General features: G+C 36.7%; 1 protein-coding gene across 2 annotated transcripts in view; it reads right to left on the bottom strand.

Moving 5' to 3' along the window:
* The window catches only part of ARHGAP24 (Rho GTPase activating protein 24), a 521,725-nt gene that overhangs the window by 24,877 nt on the left and 474,031 nt on the right, over positions 1–22,817 (bottom strand). For both annotated transcript variants that reach the window (XM_003265851.4, XM_003265852.3), the window contains 2 exons: positions 4,891–5,023; positions 2,092–2,165 (listed from right to left, as the gene is read on the bottom strand). In XM_003265851.4, the coding sequence (XP_003265899.2) occupies positions 2,092–2,165; positions 4,891–5,023 (207 nt within the window). The remainder of the gene's footprint in view (positions 1–2,091; positions 2,166–4,890; positions 5,024–22,817) is intronic.

The following is a 22,817-nucleotide window of genomic DNA, read 5'->3' as shown; positions in this document are numbered from 1 at the left end:
CACCTGTAATCCCAGCACTTTGGGAGGCCAAGGCAGGTGGATCACCTGAGGTCAGGAGTTCGAGACCAGCCTGGCCAACACATGGTGAAACCCCATCTCTACTAAAAAAATACAAAAACTAGCTGGGTGCAGTGGCAGGCACCTGTAATCCCAGCTACCTGGGAGGCTGAGGCAGAAGAATGGCTTGAACTCGGGAAGTGGAGGTTGCAGTGAGCCAAGATTGCACCATTGCACTCCAGCCTGGGCAACAAGAGTGAAATTCGGTCTCGGAAAAAAAAAAAAAAGAGATAAAATGCTTTAGAAATTAAAACACAGTTCTAATGATACAAAAAACTGTAAATGCAAACTGTTTCTATTTATTAGGTGCTAAAAAGTAAGAGGCATGAAATAATAGGAGAGATTGTTTACATAATCTTTCAGCATTCCTTCATTCCCTACCTCCTCTTCATTTATACAAGAGCTTCTGTAATTTCATGGCTTGCTAACTGTACTGATGAGATAAAGAGGAAATAATGAAAAATTAAAATAACATTTATATAGTACTAGTATGTGTCTGTCATAGTGCTAATTTATTAAATTCTCAAAGCATCTCTCTGAGGTAGGTACCATTATTGTCTCTGTTTTACAGATGAGAGTCATGTGGTACCAGCGGGGGACCTTCTCCAAAGACAGAGTTAGTAAGGGGCAAAGCTAAGATTTGAACCCACCAGAGGATGTGACACCAGAGGCCGTACCCTTAACTACTATATCATGACTTTTAAAAAAGGTGCCTATTTCCACACATTCACTACTGTTATACAACCTAAACTACAGTAACACTGATGGCAAAAAGTCAAACTAGTATTTCTTATTTAAATTACCTGAAATTAAAAGTCTGCTTAAATCTTTCATGAGAAGTTAGGCATTTCTATTGTGGAGATAAAGACTTACAATTTGGTTCCAAAGAAGCTTTTTCATCCCTTTTACTTAAGGAGAATGTAATCTCTGTCTCATCCACTAGAATAACTTGAATTAGTTCAAAATGTTTGGATTATAAGCTTCCATATTAATAAGTCTAAGCTATCAATGGCATGATTTCCTGCTTTTTCAAATTCTGGAACCCAAGGTACTGTTTGCTTCTAAGTATAATCATCACTAGAGGAACTTATTGTGGGAGGACTTGGAATTTCTACTCAGTTACATTGACAATTAACACCAAAATGTCTCATATTAGTCTTAGACTTCATAGTTCCTAGTCCCTTGAACACTTATCTAATCATAACACCAAACACTTTCATAAATGATGCACTGTACTCAATTAAAACTTTGAATTTTATTTTAAAATGGACTGGGAAGCTATCATGTAAGACACCCTGCAGTGACTTGTAGTGCCAATCATCACTCTCTATTTAAATTTATTGTTTCAATTTTGCATATTTGGTTTCTTAAACAGGGGCACATATATGGCATATCCCGTCCCAGGCCTTGAGTTATACATTGAGAGGTATATTTTTCAAGACACAATTATTTTTCAGTCACAATTATTTTTCTAACAGAATTCAGTTACAAATGTCTTTAATGAAACCTGAGGTGGGAGAGAAATGGAAAAAAAAAACATTTATTGAATGCTTACTATACACTAATCATTTAAAATATAATTTAATTTTTAAAACAACTTTGTGAAATATGCGTTTTCATTACCATTTTACCTATTAGGACCCTGAGACTCAGAAAGAATAAGAGAATTGCGTAAGACAAGCAACTAGTCAATGGCACAATCTTGGCTCCCGTGCAGATGTTTCTCATGCCAAGGTGGCATGCTTCTTTTCCTCAACAATGCCACTTCTGAAACAGTACGAAAAACTTGAAGTTCAAAACAACCTATCTTTAGTGTGTAGAGGCAAGAGAAACTTCAAAAACATCACATTTCAAAATCAAGCAATTTAATGCTCAGAGAAGCCTTTGGGATCACCTTGTCCAATCTTTTAATTTTACAGAGGCCAACACTAGGGTGCAAAGTAGTTGAGTGACTTTATTCATTGTCAAACACAAATTAGTATCAGGCTAAATATGTCTCGTCTTGTTTACGTTTGTCCTTAGGACAGTTCTTACCTGCAAATATACTTGAGGAGGTTGTAATTTACCACTGGCAAACTCTTCACCTGCTTTGCTAATTCCTTAACACCCTGAGTACAAAGAAGAAAATAAATATTATTTTTCTACAAGTTGGCCTTAGAATTAAAGCAAGTGGAAATGGCCATATCATTTTTTAAAAAATTAGTTTCACATGTTATCTGTGAAAGATCTTGTCCCGAAAACTTACCACCGTCACAGTGAATATTTTAGATATATTTTCAGAGATGTAAAATCATTTAAAATATCTCCATAAGTACTATTTGTGGAGAAACAGATTCAAGTGAAGCTGTTATCATTTTTAACATTTGTTCACAATTGACTGAAAAGAGAAGATAAGCTCATTTATTAATAAGATTATTTGAAGAAGAGTAAACAATGTAGTGAGCGTCCTTCCCAGTTTTAGCATGTGTAGAACATAGACAAATACATCTACTGACAAAAGTCTCTCAGAGCTGGTCATGTTTAGGATACATCATGTGAGGAGGGAGGATAATTTAAAAAAGTGATCTTTCTGGAAATTTCACAAGGGACGAATTTATTTGGTTCTTCTCATTATATGACTTCCCCTAAAATGTAAATGATGGCAGAAAAGCCAATGGATAATGTAATTTGCTTTCTTCTTCTGCCTATAAAGGTCCAGATTGTAAATATTTGAGGCTTTATGGGACAAATGGTCTCTGTTTGCAACCACTCAACTCTTCTGTTGCAAAAGCAGCCACAGACAATATTATTTGACAAATGGAATAAAACTGCATTTATAAAAATAGGCAGCAGTTAGGCCGGGTGCAGTGGCTCACACCTGTAATCCCAGCACTTTGGGAGGCTGAGGTAGGCGGATCACGAGGTCAGGAGATCGAGACCATCCTGGCTAACACGGTGAAACCCCATCTCTACTAAAAATACAAAAAAAAAAAAAATAATTAGGCGGGTGTGGTGGCAGGTGCCTGTAGTCCCAGCTACTTGGGAGGCTGAGGCAGGAGAATGGCATGAACCCGGGAGGCAGAGCTTGCAGTGAGCCAAGATCGCGCCACTGCTCTCCAGCCTGGGCGACAGAGCGAGACTCCATCTCAAAACAAACAGACAAACAAACAAACAAACAAACAAATTGGCAGCAGTTTTTAACATATGTGCCAAGAAAATCTAATGGGGGAAAGAATAGTCTTTTAACAAACAGTGCTGGGACAATTGTATATCCACATGAAGAAGAATTAAGTTTGTTCCTTTCCTCACACCAAAACCAAAAATGAACTCAATGTGAATCATAGTTCTAAATGTAAAAGCTGAAGCTATTGAAGTCTTAGAAGAAAATATAGGAGTAACTCTTTGTATTAAGGAGTAACTTTGTATTAAGCAAAGTCTTCTTAGATATGACACAAAACCACAACTGATTAAAAATAGATAAATTTGACTTCATCAAAGTGTACAACTTTTGTGTTTCAAAGGACACCATCAATAAAATGAAGAGACAACTCACAGAATGTGAGAAAATATTTAAAATCGTATTTATAAGGGACATACATCTAAACTACATAAACTCTCACAACTCAATACTATTAATAATAAGGCAAATAACCCAACTGAAAATGGGGAAATAATCTGAATAGATATTCCTCGAAAGGCAATATACTAATATCCAATAAGCACATGAAAAGATGTTCAGCATCATTAGCCAGCAGGGAAATGCCATTCAACCTTCAATGAGATATGACTTTACTCATGTTAGGATGGCTAAGATAAAAACGACAGGTAACAAGTGATGGCAGAGATTTGAAGAAATCAGAATCTGCACTCATTGCTGGTGGGAATTTAAAATACTGGAGCCCTTTTGAAAAACAGAGTTACATATGGCCCAACAATTCTACCTTCTAGGTATATACTCAAGAGAAATAAAAACATAGGTCCATGAAAACTTTGTACATGGATGTTCACAACAGCATTATTTGTAATAGCCAAATAATGAAAAAAACCCAAAGGTCTCTCTGATGAATGGATGAATAATGGAATATTGTTTATAATTAAAAGGAATGAAATACTGATAAATGGCACAACATGAGTAAACTTTGAAAACAGTGAAAGAAGCCAATCATGCACACACACACACACAAACATTGAATGATTCCATTTATAAGGAATGTCCAGAATAGGCAAATCTATAGGGACAGAAAATAGATTAGTAGTTGCCAAGAGCTGGGGAAAAAGGAGAATTAAGAGAGGGTGTGGGGTTTATTTTGAGGCAATAAAAATATTGTAAATATTCTAAAATTAGATTTTGGTGATAATCTAATATCTCAGAGTTGCACAACTCTGAGAATATACTAAAAAACACCGAATCATACATTTTAAATGGGCGATTGTATTGTATAAAAATTATACCTTAACAAAGCTGTTTAAAGAAACAGCAGTAGGTAGGATTTTGTATATAAGCCACTGTTTGAAGTGGTTTGGGTCCACACAATTAAAAGATTATGAGACACAGCAGTCACTTCTTTTGTGGGATGTGTGGCCTGACATAGCACTGCATTTATCATTTAGGGAAATAAAGTGGCAAGTCGTGCTGATTTAATTTATTCAGCCATATTCTTTTTTTCGATCAGAGAGGGGATCAGAAATGGTACTTGAGCTGTATATGGCAAGTCTCAGTGTGTGTGAGGTCAATACAAAGGATAGTGGAGAGTAACACTGGGATAGGGCAATGGAAATTTACAGATTTAAGACTAAGAACACAGATAAAAATTCCAAACAAAAGCTTATTTGGAAATGAATGCATCAACTTACTGCTTCCTCTTCCTTGCTGAGTAGTTTGGCACATGACAAAAAATCTTCATACTTTGCATAAGGAATAACTGGTTCTGGAAGTTCTCGGAGGTACAGCTTAAGAAGTGATGCCACCGTGTGTACATCTGTGTTGCTGTGGAGATAGAAGTATGAAGATATTCTTTAGAGTAAACTTCATACCATTCTATTTATTGTTTTTCAAGAGCCCAGAAGTCAGAATTCTATCCAAGTTGGCAATTGAATGAATCAACCCAGTTTTCAGAGAGTACTCATTTATGTGATGCCTATTAGATGCCACCACCGGTGGGGAGAAGAAGGCCTAGAAGGATCTATAGAATCCTCAGTGTGAGAGTGGAATGATGGTTACCAGAGGTTGGCAGGGATAAGTGTATGTGTGTGTGGGTGGGGTGGGAGTGGGGATGGTTAACGGATACAAAATATAGTAAGGTAGAATGTATAAGATCTAATATTTGATAGCACGACAGGGTGACTACAGTCAACAATAATTTATTGTACATTTAAAAATAACTAAAACAGTATAATTGGAATGCTTATAACACAAAGAAATGATGACTGCTTGTGATGATGCATAGCCCATTTACCCTGATGTGATTATTACACATTGTAGGCCTGTATCACAATATCTCATGTACCACATAAATATATACACTGACTATGTACCCATAAAAATAAAAAAAAATTAAAGAATCCTCAGTGTGATTTGGACATTCAAGCATTTTTCTTTATGTGTATTTGATGGTAAGCAAAGGTGTTAACTTAAGAAAACAATGAGAATATATTAGATCTCAAAATATACTGTAATAAAATTTACAAAAAAATACCAAATCTATAGATGGGTGTATGTGTGTATTCAATATCAAAATGAATTACTAAATTCTCGCTCATCTCTGAAAATTTTGGACTCATTTTTGAGAAGGTGTTGGTGTTTGCCTATAGATACTCGAAGCTTAGTGTGACACGCTATAAATTTTTAACAGAGGTCATTTTGAAAATGATTGATTCTAAGCATAATTGCTTGTTTAACATTCTAAGATGGCTGGGAATCCTTAGAGTGTTCTAGAAAAGAAGAGAAATGCTATGAAAATAAACAATGAAAACTTAACGTCCTTTACATAACTTGAATAATTTATTTGTATCCTCTGCTGAGTGTGAGTGGCAAGAGAACTTACTAAAATATTAATTTATATTTTGTCTTCTGTATCTTATATTTCCTGTTAATCCATGAAGATGGATGATAGTAAAGACAGGAAGAATAGAGTTTTTATTTGTGTGTAGGAAGTTGTTTTGTTTTTGTACTTCAGGGGAGAATAAGCAAAAGTCTGAAAGGAGAGTTGATTCCTGGAACCGGGAAGAGTGGTAGTGAACAACTCAGGGAATTCTTTACCTCACTCCCAAGCTGTGCTGCAGGAAGTGACATGTCCCCAGAGAGGCGTGCTCTGAGAAGTTGGAAGGCAGGCACTGGGCTTTCCTGCCTCAGTGAATATTCTCTTATCCCAGTGGTGGCATGGAAGCAGAGCCGACTGTGTGAAATTATATGAGCTGAGACAATGGGCTTCTCAGCTCTCAATTTTGGGCCCATAGGTTGATTCCATCAAATATTTACTGCACATCTACTCCTAATGAGTATTATAGAAAACACAGTGGCTAGGACCTCAAGGGTTTAAATAAAAGAGGTATTATTCTAGCCTGCTCACTACTTGTAACCTAGTCAAGGCTGCAGATACTAAGCTGATAATAAGACAAGTATGTGATTACAAAATAAGGTGAGTGGAAATAAGGAAAATTATTGCATACCATCTAATAATGAGACACGGTTTGGAGGTCTTCTCTGAGAAAATGATGTTGGAGCCAAGATCCGAAGGGTGTGTAAGGACAGAAGAAGGCATTTCTAATCAAAGCAAGAGAGAAAAACAGCCTAAAGTGGGAGGAAGCCTCCTGTCCTTGCAGAATTGACAAAGGCTAAGAAGGTCAGAGCCCAGAGTGGAAGTGGGTAAGGTCTGAGCAGTAGGCAGCAACCTCATGGACCATAGGACTTCGTCTCCTTCAGGGTAAGGACTGAGGTTTTCCATTTTGACATTGGGGTCTCTCAGAACAGGCATACTGTCAACTGTTTTATAGATGTTAAAATGATGGAAGTTATCTGAAAGGGCTTGTTTTAACTAGTTAATTTTATTTTCTTGATAATTAAATAAATATGTTTTTCTTTCTAAAATTCTGAAGTGATAAACACTATAGAAGAGGTCATCTTAAAACCTTGTAAAGAAAATAAAAATCGTGTTTCCAGGTCATCTTCAAAACTGCAATCCTCGTTAATTCCTAAAACTAAAATCCAAAAAAATTGTTTTGGAAAGACCTAAAATAGTCTCAATGGTAAGACAAGGAAGACACTAGTATTTTTGTTTGTTTGTTTTCTGACAAACCACCGTATTTCATGTGCATCAAAGCTTTCTGTGTTTTTCTTGCTATATCTGCCCCTTGAAGGGACAGTCATTAGTAGTAAAAAACCACAGCCTGGGGAAGGATATGCATAGCAGTCAAATATTCCAATAAACTATTTCCTTTTGATTCTACTCTAATCCAATCTACCATCATGACTCAGATTTGTTTGCCTTCAGAGTCAATGACGATTTTGTTAGTTATAGGTAGTACAGAGAGAAAAGAACATAAAAATAAAATATAAAATAAATAAGTATATATTTCAATATACAGAGTATGTTATTTATAATTTGCATGACTATATAAACAAGCTATCAAATATTTATGAATAAATACAATAAATAAATGAGACAATAATGATAAATAAGAAACACATTTAACAAGAAATCTGCTGTAAAGTTTCATTGATGATCTATTTATTACATTGACTATTCCCAAACACACTGTTTTTAAGTTGCCTAGCACTTTACTGTTTTGCTTTTAATGAAGTGAAGCATTTTATAAACTAGGGTATTGAGAATCTTTGAACACTAGATGGCGAGATTGCAAAGTTAGACAATGGGATGGTGTAAAAATTGTGAAGGATGAAGGGCCGCAGAATCATTCTTCCTCTACCAGCAATTTTCTTAGCACCAAAGCAGCAGTAATGTTCCAAGAATAGAAATATTTGAGCCATGAATCAAGGTAAGAAAGGTGGAGTGGGATGATTATTTTATTCCTTCCCAGAAGTGATACATTAGAAGAACTTTCTAGCATTATAGTATATACGCACACAGCTAATTATATAGAAATGATGAAGAAAAAATGAACAATTATATATATATTTTTTGATTAACAAAGGTTATTAGCTTTTTGCTTAAAGGCTAACATTTAAAAATTTATGACTTTCTTTTTGGGGCTTTATTAAACTTAGGCTACTCTATGGAAATAGAGACTTCTGCATTTTTCTAGGGTTTTCATTTTTGCTTTGTCCTTTCTCACTGAAGAAAATAATCATTTCTGGATAGAATCTAACATATTTTTCCAGTTCTTATTCATCTCAAGAGGTTCTCAGTCACATGTCCTAATTGTCTGTAGGCTACCTTTTGCAATGGGGAAGTCTGGTGTTTCTCTGAAAAATATCTTTGTATATTCAATCTACAAAATAGCAACCCTGTCAATCTTACTCTCTAGCCTTCTATCTCCTATTGAAAATCCACTACTGTGCCAAATTAATATTTACTTCAATATGTGCAACCAATTAATTAGATATCAATATTATGTGTTAATTGCCCAATGTACCTAAAAGAAAGTGTCATCTTTGTCTCAGAGAAATACATCTCAGTCTTCACCAAAGTGAAGTGAAGTGACTGCATTGTGGCAAAAGTCTATGTACAATGGAGAATAAAAATCCCTCACCTAATAACAACAACACGTCTGCAAACATCAGGGCCTCACTGAAGGCCAATGAGTAGGTTCTGCTATTAACCCCATTTGGGGTACTTTAACAGGAAACTGCACAGACAAAAATTCTTTTTGGCTAATCACTGAGATACGAGGTGCTGTAGAGTCATGCTCTTTGGTATGTTAAATAAAATTGAAACTGGCCCAAGGAGTCCTCCCTACAAGCTCCTAACTGCAACCTAACTCAGTACTAAAAACAAAGTGAAAACCTAACTAGGAACAAATAGCTGAGTTTCAGCCAATCACAGGCAGCTGTTCAAACCATGTATGAGATGCATACCATGTAATGGGGCTGTCTCTGTACCTCGCTTCTGTTTTCCGTAGGTAACTTCTTTTTCTCTGCCTGTAAATATAACCTGCACATGTGGTAGGGTGGAACATTCTGAACCATTTTGGTTTGTAGCATATGTCCCTTAATTGAGCAACATATAAGTTTGGTTCTTATATTGTACTTGGACTTTAAGTCTGAATCCTGTTTCCTCCTGGTTATTGCTTTTTTACAAACTTAAAGGGAGAATTACCTGAGGCTTCCTATGATTGACTTAATTTTATATTCTCATAGGTCTACTTTGATCATTCTGGGATCAATCATTCACTTACCAAGTAGTTCCTGAACACCTATGATGTGCACAGCCTCATGCTACATGCTAGGTGAAAAATAAATGAACAACATAGACCCTTTTCCTTCCTTTGAGTTTATATTTCTAAGTGATCACCAACATTTTTCCATACCATGCCTCATTTTCTTCTACCTCATAACACTTTCTGTATATTCTAACTGCTGAGTTTCTGCTAGGTATGTGAACTGAAGAATGTTCTTTATATTTCCTGGAAATTATCTGTCTTACTCACCATCTAGGTGCAATATAGGCCTCTTATTAATCTAGACAAGGATAAAGGAGTCTGACAAGAATCCCTCCTTCCTCGTTCTCTATCCCCATTCCTCCTTTCCTCATAAACATACTTACACACTCTGATAAATCCAAATGCCACCATAATTACAAGTATAATATTACACAGACAAAACCTTGCAACATTTAAGCCTCAAAATTAGAAATGGGAATCTTTCACTCTGAATACTATATAGAGAATACAGTATAATCCCTTGGTTTAACTGAATAGAATGAATTTTCAATGCACCCACACAGGAAGTTATTAAAGATATTGTGAACTTATCTGCAACAAACACAATGAGATGAACTAAAACTCACTTAGAATTAAAAAATAATAATGTCGTATCCATCAGCCTCCAGGGAGAACACACATGAGACTGAAAGCATTTGGCAGTACTTTCAACACCAATGCTACCACAAAATGGTCTTGCTTAAGCAATCCTCTGCTTTGCCTGCTGAGTTCAGCAAGATACAGAAAAGCAATTCCAAAGATACTAAGCAGCTCCAGACTAAATTCAGCATCTGTTTAAAAAGTCTGGTTCTGTTCAAACTTATTTTTTTATGTATCTGTCAAAATGGATGCACTTTTCAGAAGTGAAACTAGAATCTGGTTAAACTGTCATGGCTTATTGCAGAGTTACATAAATGTCACCACTGAATTGTATACAAAACCAAAACACTGTTTCACCTCCAGGCTAAGTGCTGGACTACATTGAACTAGTGCTTGTCCCAGTAGAATTCTCCTGGTTTAAAGCTGCTGATGGCAGAGAACTGCATGATACCTGCTATGGGCTGAATATCCCCCCATCCTCTTCGTACATTGAAGCCCTAACTCCTAATGTAATGGTACTTGGAGATAGGGCTCTGGGAGGTAATTAGGGTTAGATGAGTTCATGAGGGTGCGGCCCTGGCCTGATGGGATTAGGGCTTTTATAAAATGAGACACTAAAGAGCTTGCTCTTTCTCTCTCCCCTTGTCCAAGAATCCAGTCAGAAGACAGTTATCTGCAAGCCAAAAAGACAGCCTTCACCAGAGCACAACCATATTAACACCCTGATCTTAGATTTCCAGTTTCTGGAACTATGAAATAAGAAGTTTCTGTTGTTTAAGCTACCAGTCTACAGTATTTTATTATGACAGTTTGAATTGACTAAAACAATCCCCAAGTCTACTTTTGGTGAGCTTGTCTATAAAACTGTTGATGGTACTGTCAGAGTACTAGGTGATGAAATGTTATTGCAAAAACAGAAACATGCTTTCAGTTAATGTGAGTTTATGGAAACACTCTCAAATAAACCAATGTGATATAGAAAATAATGATTCACAACCTTGGCTGCACACTGGAATTACCTGAAAACTTTTTCTAATAATTGCTGACTAGGTTTTATACATTCTGGTATAATTGATCTGGGTTAAAGCTTTGGCATTGATATTTTATTCTCATATGCAGCGAATATTGAGGAACACTGATATAGAACACATATTTGGAGTGGAAAATTCCAAAGAAAGGAGGGAGTTCCAATGTTTAATGGTCACGAGTTTAAATCTGAACATTTCTAACATCCGTGGGAGCCTACTAGTTACATATTTGTCTCTCCCATATTCCCCAGTGGAAGACGTGGTGGAGAAAATGTTGGTGGGGACACAGTGCCTGATATGGTTTGGCTCTGTGTCCCCACCCAAATCTCATCTTGTAGCTCTCATAATTCCCACGTGTTGTGGGAGGGGCCCTGTGTGAGATGATTGAATCATGGGGGCTGGTCTTTCCTGTGCTGTTCTCGTGATAGTGAATGGGTCTCATGAGATCCGATGGTTTTAAAAATGGGGAGTCTGCCTGCCTGAGCTCTCTCTTTGCCTGCTGCCATCCACGTAAGATGTGACTTGCTCCTCCTTGCCTTCCACCATGATTGTGAGGATTTCCCAGCCATGTGGAACTGTGAGTTCTCCATGAAACCTCTTTCTTTTGTAAATTGCGCAGTCTCCAGTATGTCTTTATCAGTAGCATGAAAACAGATTAATATAGTGCCCAGCTTTACCAAACTGTCACATTGATCTTTTCTTTCCTCCCTCTAGAATTTCTTCTGTGTATAGAGGCATGTGCGTAGAGACTCCTCCCTTTCAATGCTAGCTTATCATGTACAAAGAATATTTGACAGTTTAATATACATTCACTCCAACATCCCATATGTGCAAGCACATGCATGTGAGTACACACACACACGTATACACAAATCACCCTCTTTATGTATACTCAAACAAATTAAAATACCTTGTAGTATAGCTGTAAGACAGAGATTACTTTGAGCAATCCGAGTTTGGTGCTTCTAAACAATAGATTCTTCAAAAAGAAAGTAGCTAACTCCCTAAACTGAAAAAAATTATGGATATTTATTCATTTTCTATTTCTGACTAATATTTCCCATGAGTAAGTCTCTATTTCAATGTTTCTTTGACACCTTACTTGCCTTTCCCTTCCACCTCCTTGCCTCTTCCCTGACCACCATTCCTTACTAGTTAGCTCCCAAGCTCTGCTAGCCTCTAAGTGGTGTTGTTTTCCTGGATAACCTGCACACTTTTTGGATTAATCCATGAGTTCCACTATCACATTGCTACAAGACTACATAATATCTATCTATCAGACCTCTCCACTGAATTTTTAGATTTTTAGATTCATACATATTTGAACTTCACGTGAAAAAAATTGACTGGCAACAACAGAAAAATCTCCCCTTGTGTAAAACTGTTTCTCTTTTAGCATTTTTTTTTTCACAATGGATGGCCTCACCATTTACACAAACAAGCAAGAAACCTAGAAGTCAAACTAAATTTGACTGTCCCCAGGACTCTAAATCTAACAGCGATTGGTGATTCTCTGAGCAGTATGTTGGAATTACCTGGGAAGTTTTAAAAAAAGTACAAATGCCTGGTTCATATATATTCTGATATAATAGCTTATGAATCCATACCTTCTTTGGGAGTCTTACTGACATTGCTTAAGTTCAAGTTTATATTACTCACCTCCACTAACACAATACCATATTAACTGGTCTTCCTGGTATCAAGCCTGTCCTCCTAGCACATGTATACATATGTAACTAACATGCACGTTGTGCACATGTACCCTAAAACTTAAAGTATAATAAAAAAAGGTTGAAAAAAAACCACATATAGGTGGTAGTCATCAGTACTAAATATAAATAACAAAATGAATTGTTGTAAAGCTTTTGAATACGATATTTGAATGCAAAGGGCAATTGTTTAAGCATAAACAAACAAATATGTATCCCACAAAAAACACACACTTATTTTATAAATTAGTCATTAGAGTTGTTGTCATTTAGTTTGAATTAATATGTTTGAGAGCATCAATTCACTTTAGAATAATGTGCCTATGTAAATTAAAAATTTAGACTAAAGAATAAAAATAAATTCTGATATTTTATATTATAGTACCAAGGTGTTTTAACCAAAAAAGAAAGGTTAGCAGGATCGAGACACTTATAAGGCTTGATGTAGAACATTCAGAAAAGTTTCCTTAAAACAATAATTACATCAGAATAAAACTCTTTTAAACAGGCTACTTTGTACAACATATGCATTCAGTTCCAACAATAACAAAACCTAATTAAAAGCTTAAGTGCTCTCAGTTACAAAATAAATCAACAGTTATTAGAATGACTCAGTATGTCCCTCCAGCTTTATTGATTTTAGACCCAAGATTCAATCTTATATCGAAATTTAACTTAGAAGTAACATTCAAATGCACACAATACCTCTCATACTGCAAATGACACTAATATTTCCCAAACTTACAAAAAAACCCATTAACTTTCTCCAAAAGTGATTAAATCTAAAGTCAATGAGCCCACAAAGACTTTTCTATTAAACTAAGATTCTAGTCATATCAATGATCTATATAATTATTTAGAACAAGTATTGACTTTTGAAAGTAAACAATGATAAAGATATGATAGTTTGTTTGCAAACTACAGAGATTTTATTGTAAATGTGGGTACATACACATATTACACACACATAAATGTACATACATACAGATACATATATTTTTTGTTCTTTGTAGAATTATTTTAAACATATCCAATCAGTTTTATGGTATGAAAAAAAACAATCAAAGCTCCTGTGGGATGTTGTTCTCTTCTCAGTGTCAGTAGATCTTCATTGCATTTGTTTTTAATTGTCCCAGGAGAAAGCTAAAACCTTGAGGTCCCACAGAGTATCTGTAGTTACCAGTGGACAAAGTAGTTAGTTTGCTTAAGACTTTTAATAAACATGGGCATTCTAGATCTAGATTGGGAGTCATAATGAAGTAACATCCACACATTAACTCCTTCTCTGACTGCTCTGTGGAACATGACTTCCTAAATTCACAAAGTATAACATATATACTAAGGAATGCAAGAATGATTTAAAAGATTGGTAGATATTGCCAGTTCAGGTGACCTATTTTCAGGTGGATATAACCTACTCACTGTAAGAGATACAACAAGAAAACACATTTGTAGAAATTTTAATGTTATACTTAACAAATAGCACCTATACTATATACTATACTATCCACCATACAATAGGTCACACGACTAGTTTGAGAGAGGTGAACTTCTTGCTCACCTCACATTTCTCCCAGGAATGACTCAGAAATAAAAAGAACTGAATGAAATAATGCACAATCTCTAGGTGCACTATAATGATGCAGTTATCTCATTAGATTCTATAGATAATGAGTTTTGATTTTTTGCTAAGCTGGGTACACTATTTTCCTAACCTTTGATTCCTGATACACAAACACTTAATAGTATTTTTTCTTTGAGAGTTTACATAGCTGTTCCAATTTTCATGTCTTTTCATTATTAGTAAATGTATTAATATATGCCTGAGACTTCATCACACAGCCCTTTCTTGCTTCAGTTGGACCTAGGACTTGAAGTGCAATGGGTGTAATTTCAGTTTCATATGGTCTTAAAAGTTTTGGCAAACTGTTAATGAACTTGGCATAGCAAAAATAGAGAAGTTTTGGCTGTATTTAGTTACTTCACCATTGTATTTTGCCTGCCTACATGTTTTTCCCTTCACTAAGCTCTGCAGATGGAGTTTCAGAAGAAACAAAGGAAATGTAATATTCATAATACATTCAACAATTTTTCTCATAATTGGAGAGACTTTAGATTATGTAACCAAGGACTTCCCAAGAGAAGTATTATTGGTGTTTTCATGCTGAGGGATACATTTATGCTTAAATATGTGTGTGTGTGTGCACGTGTGCATATGTGTGTGTATATTTTCTAACAGCATTTAAAAGCCATATTATATATACTTTAATATTTCCATTTTTAAATAAAAAATAAAATGTAGCCAAACATCGCAAATAATTTTCTAGCTAATGAAGGCTAGAAAGTAACTTATTAATGTGTCCCCAACAACGACCTTACTGCATGTCACTCATTTCCTGCCATATTCACTTCAAGTTTGGAGAATTATGATTATCTAATTCTGGGATGAACAATGAAAAACACATATATACTTTTCTAGAAAATATATTTTCTTCCAATAAAAATAAATAAACAAATCCTTGTGCTTCATGCAAGAAATGAGTAACTAGAGGCCTAGTTTTACACAGCTGAATCTCTAACTCATAGTGTAAGAAGGAAATTAAAAAGATTTTCTTGTATATCCAGTTGAGTCAACAAGTTATTGCCAAAATCATTCAAGTCCACACAAAACTTGTCCCTTCTCTGGAATACTTCAACAATCTTTTATTCCAACATGGAAGTATTCTTAGTGTATTGGACTGGACAATACATCTCAGTTTATTAATATGTATGTATAAATTGAGGGGAACACATAAAAAGCTCTAAAAGAATCCAGTTGTGTCTCTCCTGTGGCTCTCATATTAAAATGCAGTCGTGTGCTTTGCTAGAAGGGATCCTTTGTCACTACATGTCAGATGTTTCTTATATTAGTGTTTTCTGTTTGGACTACTTTTAAGAAGGGTCAGAGTGAGGAAAGAGAGGATGAAACAAATTTATTGAGAAGAGGCAAGTTTTTTGTTTTATTCTGGTTTGGTTTTTGTTATTATTGCTTTGTTATAAATCAAAATCTAGTTTACTTTGGAAGTATAGTGCATCGATCTTCACAGCATTTCAGGAGCAGAAAACAAATAAAGGTACTGGTCCTGACTTAGAACTGTGGTTTTTATGAAATTTTGAACCCATTCATAGACAGGACTATGACTTTGTACACTGACCCAGGCAGGCATTTGGCCTTAGATGACAAAAATTAAATTCCAACAGAAGTTTAGAAATTATTTTGCAACCTGATAATTTTCAAGTTTCCTAAATTCTAATCTATAGAAACAAGCACTTGAGTTTTCTACTTCCTGAGATATCAGAAATATGGGTATTTTTTCATTCAACAATGACATTCAAAATATACTCCTAGTATTGACTTATTCATCGAATATTTATTGAATGCCTACATTATATCAGACATTATTCTAGGCATTAGAGATAAAAAAGATGATTAAGATTCACAAAATCTTCTCTTTGAGTTCATCTTCTAGTTCTATGTGTTTTACTTTATGAACACAGAGTTTTCAATGAATATCCACAGTGATGTCCTCTTGAGTATGTAAATGTATGTTCCCACGATATCACAAACATTTATCTCAACTCTAAACTGATATTCCCAGGACATTACTATTAATTCCTTAGAGACTTTGTAACCACTTCCTTAGCATGGATTATCAAAAGAATCAGGAAAATAAAATATTTTAAAACCATATGCCTTCTAAAGAGTAACTTGAATTCTTTTAAAACTTTTTATCTGTTCCCCTCCATTTATATATACATATTAATGATAAGGGTGGTATAATCGAGTGCAATATGTTAAGAATACTTCTATGTTGGAATATAAGATTGTTGAAGTATTCAGAGAAGGAACAAGTTTTGTGCGGACTTGATTGATTTTGGCAATAACTTGCTGACTTAACTGGATACACCAGAAAATCCTTTTAATTTCTGTCTTACACTATGAGTTAGAGATTCAGTAACTAAGCCTCTGGTTACTTTTTAGAATGGCTCATAAAAAGTAAAAAATAGCTCATAATCACATGAAAAAAATGTTCAACATCACTAGTCACTTGGAAATTGCATGTCAAAAACTAAAATAAAAGGCCATTTCACATTCACTAGAATGGGTAGAATAAAAAGTCATAACCCTCATACGTTGCTGTTGGAAATATCAGATGGTTTAGCCTTTTTGGAAAACAGCTTAACAGTTCCTCAAATGTTAAACACAGATATGACCCAGCAATTCCACTTCTAGGAATAGTCCCAAAGGAAATTAAACATATCTCCACGCAAAAGCTTGTACATGAATCATGGAAATCTTATTGATAATAGCCAAAAAGTAGAAACAACATCAATGTCTACCAACTGATAGATGAATAAACAAAATGTAGTATATCCACAAAATGAAATTCAACTCTTCAATAAAAGGGAACAAACTACTGATATATGTTATGATATGGATGTGTCAGAAGCATGTGAACCACAGCAACTCCATCTAGAATAGGGGCTGGGTAAAATGAGGCTGAAAGTTACTGGACTGCATTCCCAGATGGGTAAGGCATTCTAAGTAACAGGATAAGATATGAGAGGTCAGCACAAGATCCAGGTCATAAAGACCCTGCTGATAAAACAGGTTGCAGTAAAGAGGCCAACCAAACCCCCTCAAAACCAAGATGGCAATGAGACTGACCTCTGGTCATCCTCACTGCTATACTCCCACCAGCGCCATGACAGTTTACAGATGCCATGGCAATATCAGGAAGTTACCCTATATGGTCTAAAAAGAGGAGGCATGAATAATCCATCGCTTGTTTAGCATATCATCAAGAAATAACCATAAAAATCAGCAACCAGCAGCCGTCGGGGCTGCTCTGTCTATGGAGTAGCCATTCTTTTTATTCCATTACTTTCCTAATAAACTTGCTGTCACTTTACTCTGTGGACTCGCCCTGAATTCCTTCTTGCAGGAGATCCAAGAACCCTCTGGACCCTTTTCCCATAACAGATGAACCTCAAAAGCATTATGTTAAGTGAAAGCTGGGTGCAAAAGAACAGTGAATGATTCCATTTATAAGAATTTCCAGAAAAGGAAAAATCTATAGAGACAGAAATCAGATTAGCGGTTGCCTGGGAAGGAAGAAGAGCTGAGGATAACAGTAAATGGGCATAAGAAATCTTATTGGAGTGATAAAAATGTTCTCAAATTGATTTATGGTAATGGTTGCATGACTTGGTAAATTTGCTAAAAATCACTAGGATTGTACCCTTGAAATGAGTGAATTATGATATGTAAAACATGATTCCCTTTATTTCAAAAACATGACTTTAAGGGATATGCTTTCATGCCAGAAAATTTACAATCTGAGTCATAAAACAGAAAAAACACACTTTCATAATATAAAATCTTATAGGTATCTTATTATTTTCAGTAGGAATTATCTTAGAGGTTTCAAATCATAAATGAAGACTTCCTGGATTAAACATACTGAAGAGTTTCTGGTGAAATACTAGTCTCTGTATCACATAGATTTGAGAATATTACTTTTCCTTATACCATAAAATGTTAGTCAGAATCATCAATACCATCATTATCCCCATCATCATACTTACAATGACAATAAAAAGTGCCTATAGCATGCCAGGGCCTGTGCAATTTCACTTACATATTCCAGGTATTTTTGTTCCATTTTGTTTTATTTTTAAGTGGATGAATACAACAACCCTGTGAGATTAGACATTATGATTTCTATTTTATATGAGGAAATTAGTTTTGAGAAGTTAGGTAACGAGTTTCAGTTCATTAACATGGGTAGTAAGTGGCAGATTTAGTCCCACATCTTTCTGTCATGGAAGCCTAAACTTTTAACTTCTACACTACGTTCTTGCAAATAAGTAGGAAAACACCAACTGATGGATATGCCCAATACTGAAAAACTTCTTGGTTAATTGGGCACTTTTATTTATAATCCCATTGGGTTTCAGTGGAAGTGAGCCAAAATTCTGCAAAGATAAATTGAAAAGAAAGCAAAGCTCATACTCCTAATTCTAGATGCATGGGCTTTTTAGATATATCACAGAGTAAAACACGATGCAACATGACAGATTTCTAGTTTACACCCTGTCCCACATAAAACATTTAATTAATACCCATTCATGGAGGTATTTCTCACATATGAGATATTTTTCCTTAAAGCCTGTTATTTTTCAGAACTTAGTGTGTTTATAAAGCAGTTTCACGGAACTCATGTGAGTTACTCTTTGTTCAAATTAGAGAAGAAGTCAAGCATTTAAAGGAAAGAGGCCTCCCAGTGTTAGCAAAGAGTGACCTGACTGTATTTCCCAAAGTGTGGGTTACTCCAAGTAACTTAAGGTGCCACAGAAACAGGATATTGACATCAAATAACTTAACAGAAATACCAATTTCTAAATTTCAATTCTCCTGATTACATCAAAGAGAAAGCATCAGTTGGGAAAAAGAGGCATGTTAAAATGGCACCAGCACATGCCAATCTCCATTTTCATCAAATCAGCAGAGGGCCTTAGGGTCAGCATCTTCAGAAAGCAGCTGTGTCCAGGGACATTTAATAACAAGTTCTTGTCATTGTGCTTATGTTACATTGACCTTGTGTTTATGCAAGTAGTGCTGGTTTTCAAAGAGCAATAATATATAAATTCCCTTTTACCACAAAACTGATAAAGAAAACTGAATACATTTAAAGAAAAATATCAATAAACCTAGTGCAGGCGTTATATGGAAATGCCTAAAATCATGAGGGTGAGAGACAGGACTAGCTGGATTTCCTAGGCCAACTAAGAATCCCTAAGCATAGCTGGGAAGGTGACTGCATCCACCTTTAAACACGGGGCTTGCAACTTAGCTCACACCTGACCAATCAGATAGTAAAGAGAGCTCACTAAAATACTAATTAGGCAAAAACAGGAGGTAAAGAAATAGCCAATCATCTATTGCCTGAGAGCACAGTGGGAGGGACTATGATTGGGATATAAACCCAGGCACTGGAGCCAGCAACAGCTACCCTCTTTGGGTCCCCTCCTTTTGTATGGGAGCTCTGTTTTCACTCTATTAAATCTTGCAACTGCACACTCTCTTCTGGTCCGTGTTTGTTACGGCTCGAGCTGAGCTTTTGCTTGCCATCCACCAATGCTGTTTGCCACCTGCCACCGACTTCCACCCAGGCAGAGTGCCGGCTCTGCTCCTGATCCAGCGAGGCGCCCATTGCCCCTCCCAATCGGGCTAAAGGCTTGCCATTGGTCCTGCACCGCTAAGTGCCTGGGTTCCTCCTAATTGAGCTGAACACTAGTCACTGGGTTCCACGGTTCTCTTCCATGACCCACGGCTTCTAATAGAGCTATGACCCACAGCTTCTAATAGAGCTATAACACTCACTGCATGGCCCAAGATTCCATTCCTTGGAATCCGTGAGGCCAAGAACCCCAGGTCAGAGAACACAAGGCTTGCCACCATCTTTGAAGCGGCCCGCCGCCATTTTGGAAGCGGCCCACCTCCATCTTGGGAGCTCTGGGAGGAAGAACCCCCGGGTAACAAGGGTAGTATGTGAATGAGAGAAGTTTGAGAAATACTTAAAGACAATAGTTATCAAATTTTGTCACACCATCACACCTTTAAGAAATGCATCAAAAAATAGGAACGTTAAGAGTTACTATAAGTAAACAGCTATTCAGGACTTTAGGGGCTAGCCCCTCCCCTTGACTTCAGAAAATCCTTTAGTGTGCTGAAAATAGGTTGCCAGTTCACCATTTACACACACAGGACTTGCCTTAGGCAAATTCCTGGGAGTCAGTTCTTTGCTTTTCCAACTCTTTAAGAATGTAAATTCCTCACTTTTACTGGTTCACATGCCCTCAAGCTACCACTTGCTTTCTCCACTTTCTTCCTTCAAGCCCTGCCCTTAGATCTTTTATTCACACTATGATATTGAGGCTCTATAACTGTACAGTTTGCTACTGAAATCTTCAGAGTTTGAGTTTTTGCATGGATTAAAGTGTAAAGAGGGAGGGGTGTACCTTTCAGGCTGTCTTGAAACTTCAGGCCCTATTCAGCAGGAAGGAAATCATGTATTTTACACATCAACTCTATACCCCAGAAAATAGTTTATCTCACAATAGCATATGGTTTGCCTAGCCCAGTCAGAACTGATATGTTGCTCCCAGTAATGCTGTGATGTTGATTCTGCTGCTACCCTTTCCCAATTTCATATATAAGAAACAGAGTTACATCAATTCTAATGATCAATATCCTTTACCATACACTCCTGCAGCTGATAGTCTAGCTAGTATTTCCCAAGTTATGGTTTTAGGACCATGCAGATAAGAATTACCTGGGGAGATGAATGCCATGTGGAGATGGGGGCAGAGGTTGGAGTTATGTAGCTACAAGCCAAGGAACGACAAGGGTTGTTGGCAAATATCAGAAGTTAAGAGACAGGCATGAAACAGATACTTCCCTAAATCCTTCAGAGAGAGCTTGGCTCTGCTGACATCTTGATTTGGATTTTCAGCTTCCAGAAATATGAGATAATAAGTTACTGTTTTTGTTTTGTTTCGTTTTTTTTAGCTACCCAGTTTGCAATGCTTTTTTATGGCAACCCTAGGAAAATAATACAGGGATCATGGAAAACTCCACAAGGAAGGGGAGTTGGGTGAATTTGTTAGGCTCTCCCAACGAGAAAGGAGCACATGCAGAGGGTGGCGGGGTGGGCGGGGGGAGCATGGGCTTATTCAAATAGTCATGTATAGGGACTTGGATTTTAAAACAGAAAAGGGACAGGTTCTGCTGTTTAGAAAGAGATCTGGGCTCTGGGCCAAGAGCAGCCCTTCTACTACTGGAACAGCAGCAGCAAAGCCATGAGAATGTGTAGCACTGCCTCAGTACAAACACTCAAACATTTTATTTATTTTTTATTTTATTTATTTATTTATTTTTGAGATGGAGTTTCACTCTTTTTGCCCAGGCTGGAGTGCAATGGCGCAATCTCAGCTCACTGCAACCTCCGCCTCCTGGGTTCAAGCGATTCTCCTGCCTCAGCCTCCTGAGGAGCTGGGATTACAGGCATGCGCCACCACACCCGGCTAATTTTTTGTATTTTTTAGTAGAGACAGAGTTTCTCCATGTTGGCCAGGCTGGTCTCGAACTCCCGACCTCAGGTGATCCACCCACCTTGGCCTCCCAAAGTGCTGGGATTACAGGCATGAGCCACTGAGCCCGGCCAAACATTTTAAATACTAAGCTAGAACAAATTAAAACAAGCAAGGATCTTCCAATTTTAGTATATGTGCTGCCGAAGCGAGCACGAGCAAGGATCTTCATTTGTAAAACACATAGGTATTAGGATATTCTGTTGATAAATATTTGGTGCATATTATACGCCAGCTGTTGTGCTCAGAGAGGGGTGTAGCATCAGGACAGGTAAGGATCCTGCCCTCAAGGAGCTTAAATTGCCACGGGGAAGGCAGATGATAAGCAGTAAAGAAACAAACAAACAAGATAACTACTAAAGGCGTGCTTAAATGCTTTGAAGGGAACAAACAGAGTAATCTTAGATAGAACCTTCAGGAAGTTGAGGATTAAATGAAATAATCAGGATAGTATCCAGCACAAGGTTAGGTTATTATTGATAAAGTTATTATTCTTCCTTAAAGGATGAACATTTTATCTACTAACTACCTCCTGTATTTTAATTCGCAGCAGCAGATGATGGATTTTTCTGCCCTAAACAAAACATCTTTTTTTCTTGATATGTTTGGGGCAGCTCATTTGTTTTAATGCAGTGGTGGTCAAATGGGTTTCCCAATCTCTGATTGCAAAGTGCACATATGCTCTGTCAAAAACAAGAGCCTACACTGAACAGACCAGATTTCAGAGCCCTCCACTGTCTCCTCTTCCTTTCCTCTGATCCCTGTAACCAACTCTCAGTCAGAGTGATCTCTGTTGCCTCACTGGCCCCAGCTTTTCGCCTTGGAGGACGGGCTTATTTCCGTCTCCTTACGGCACCTTCTCCTGTCTTCC

Source organism: Nomascus leucogenys, chromosome 9 (assembly GCF_006542625.1).
Source record: "Nomascus leucogenys isolate Asia chromosome 9, Asia_NLE_v1, whole genome shotgun sequence".
In the NCBI taxonomy this organism is placed as follows: Eukaryota; Metazoa; Chordata; class Mammalia; order Primates; family Hylobatidae; genus Nomascus; species Nomascus leucogenys.
The sequence above is the reverse complement of the archived record's forward strand: the minus strand, read 5'-3'. Positions and strand labels throughout refer to the sequence as shown.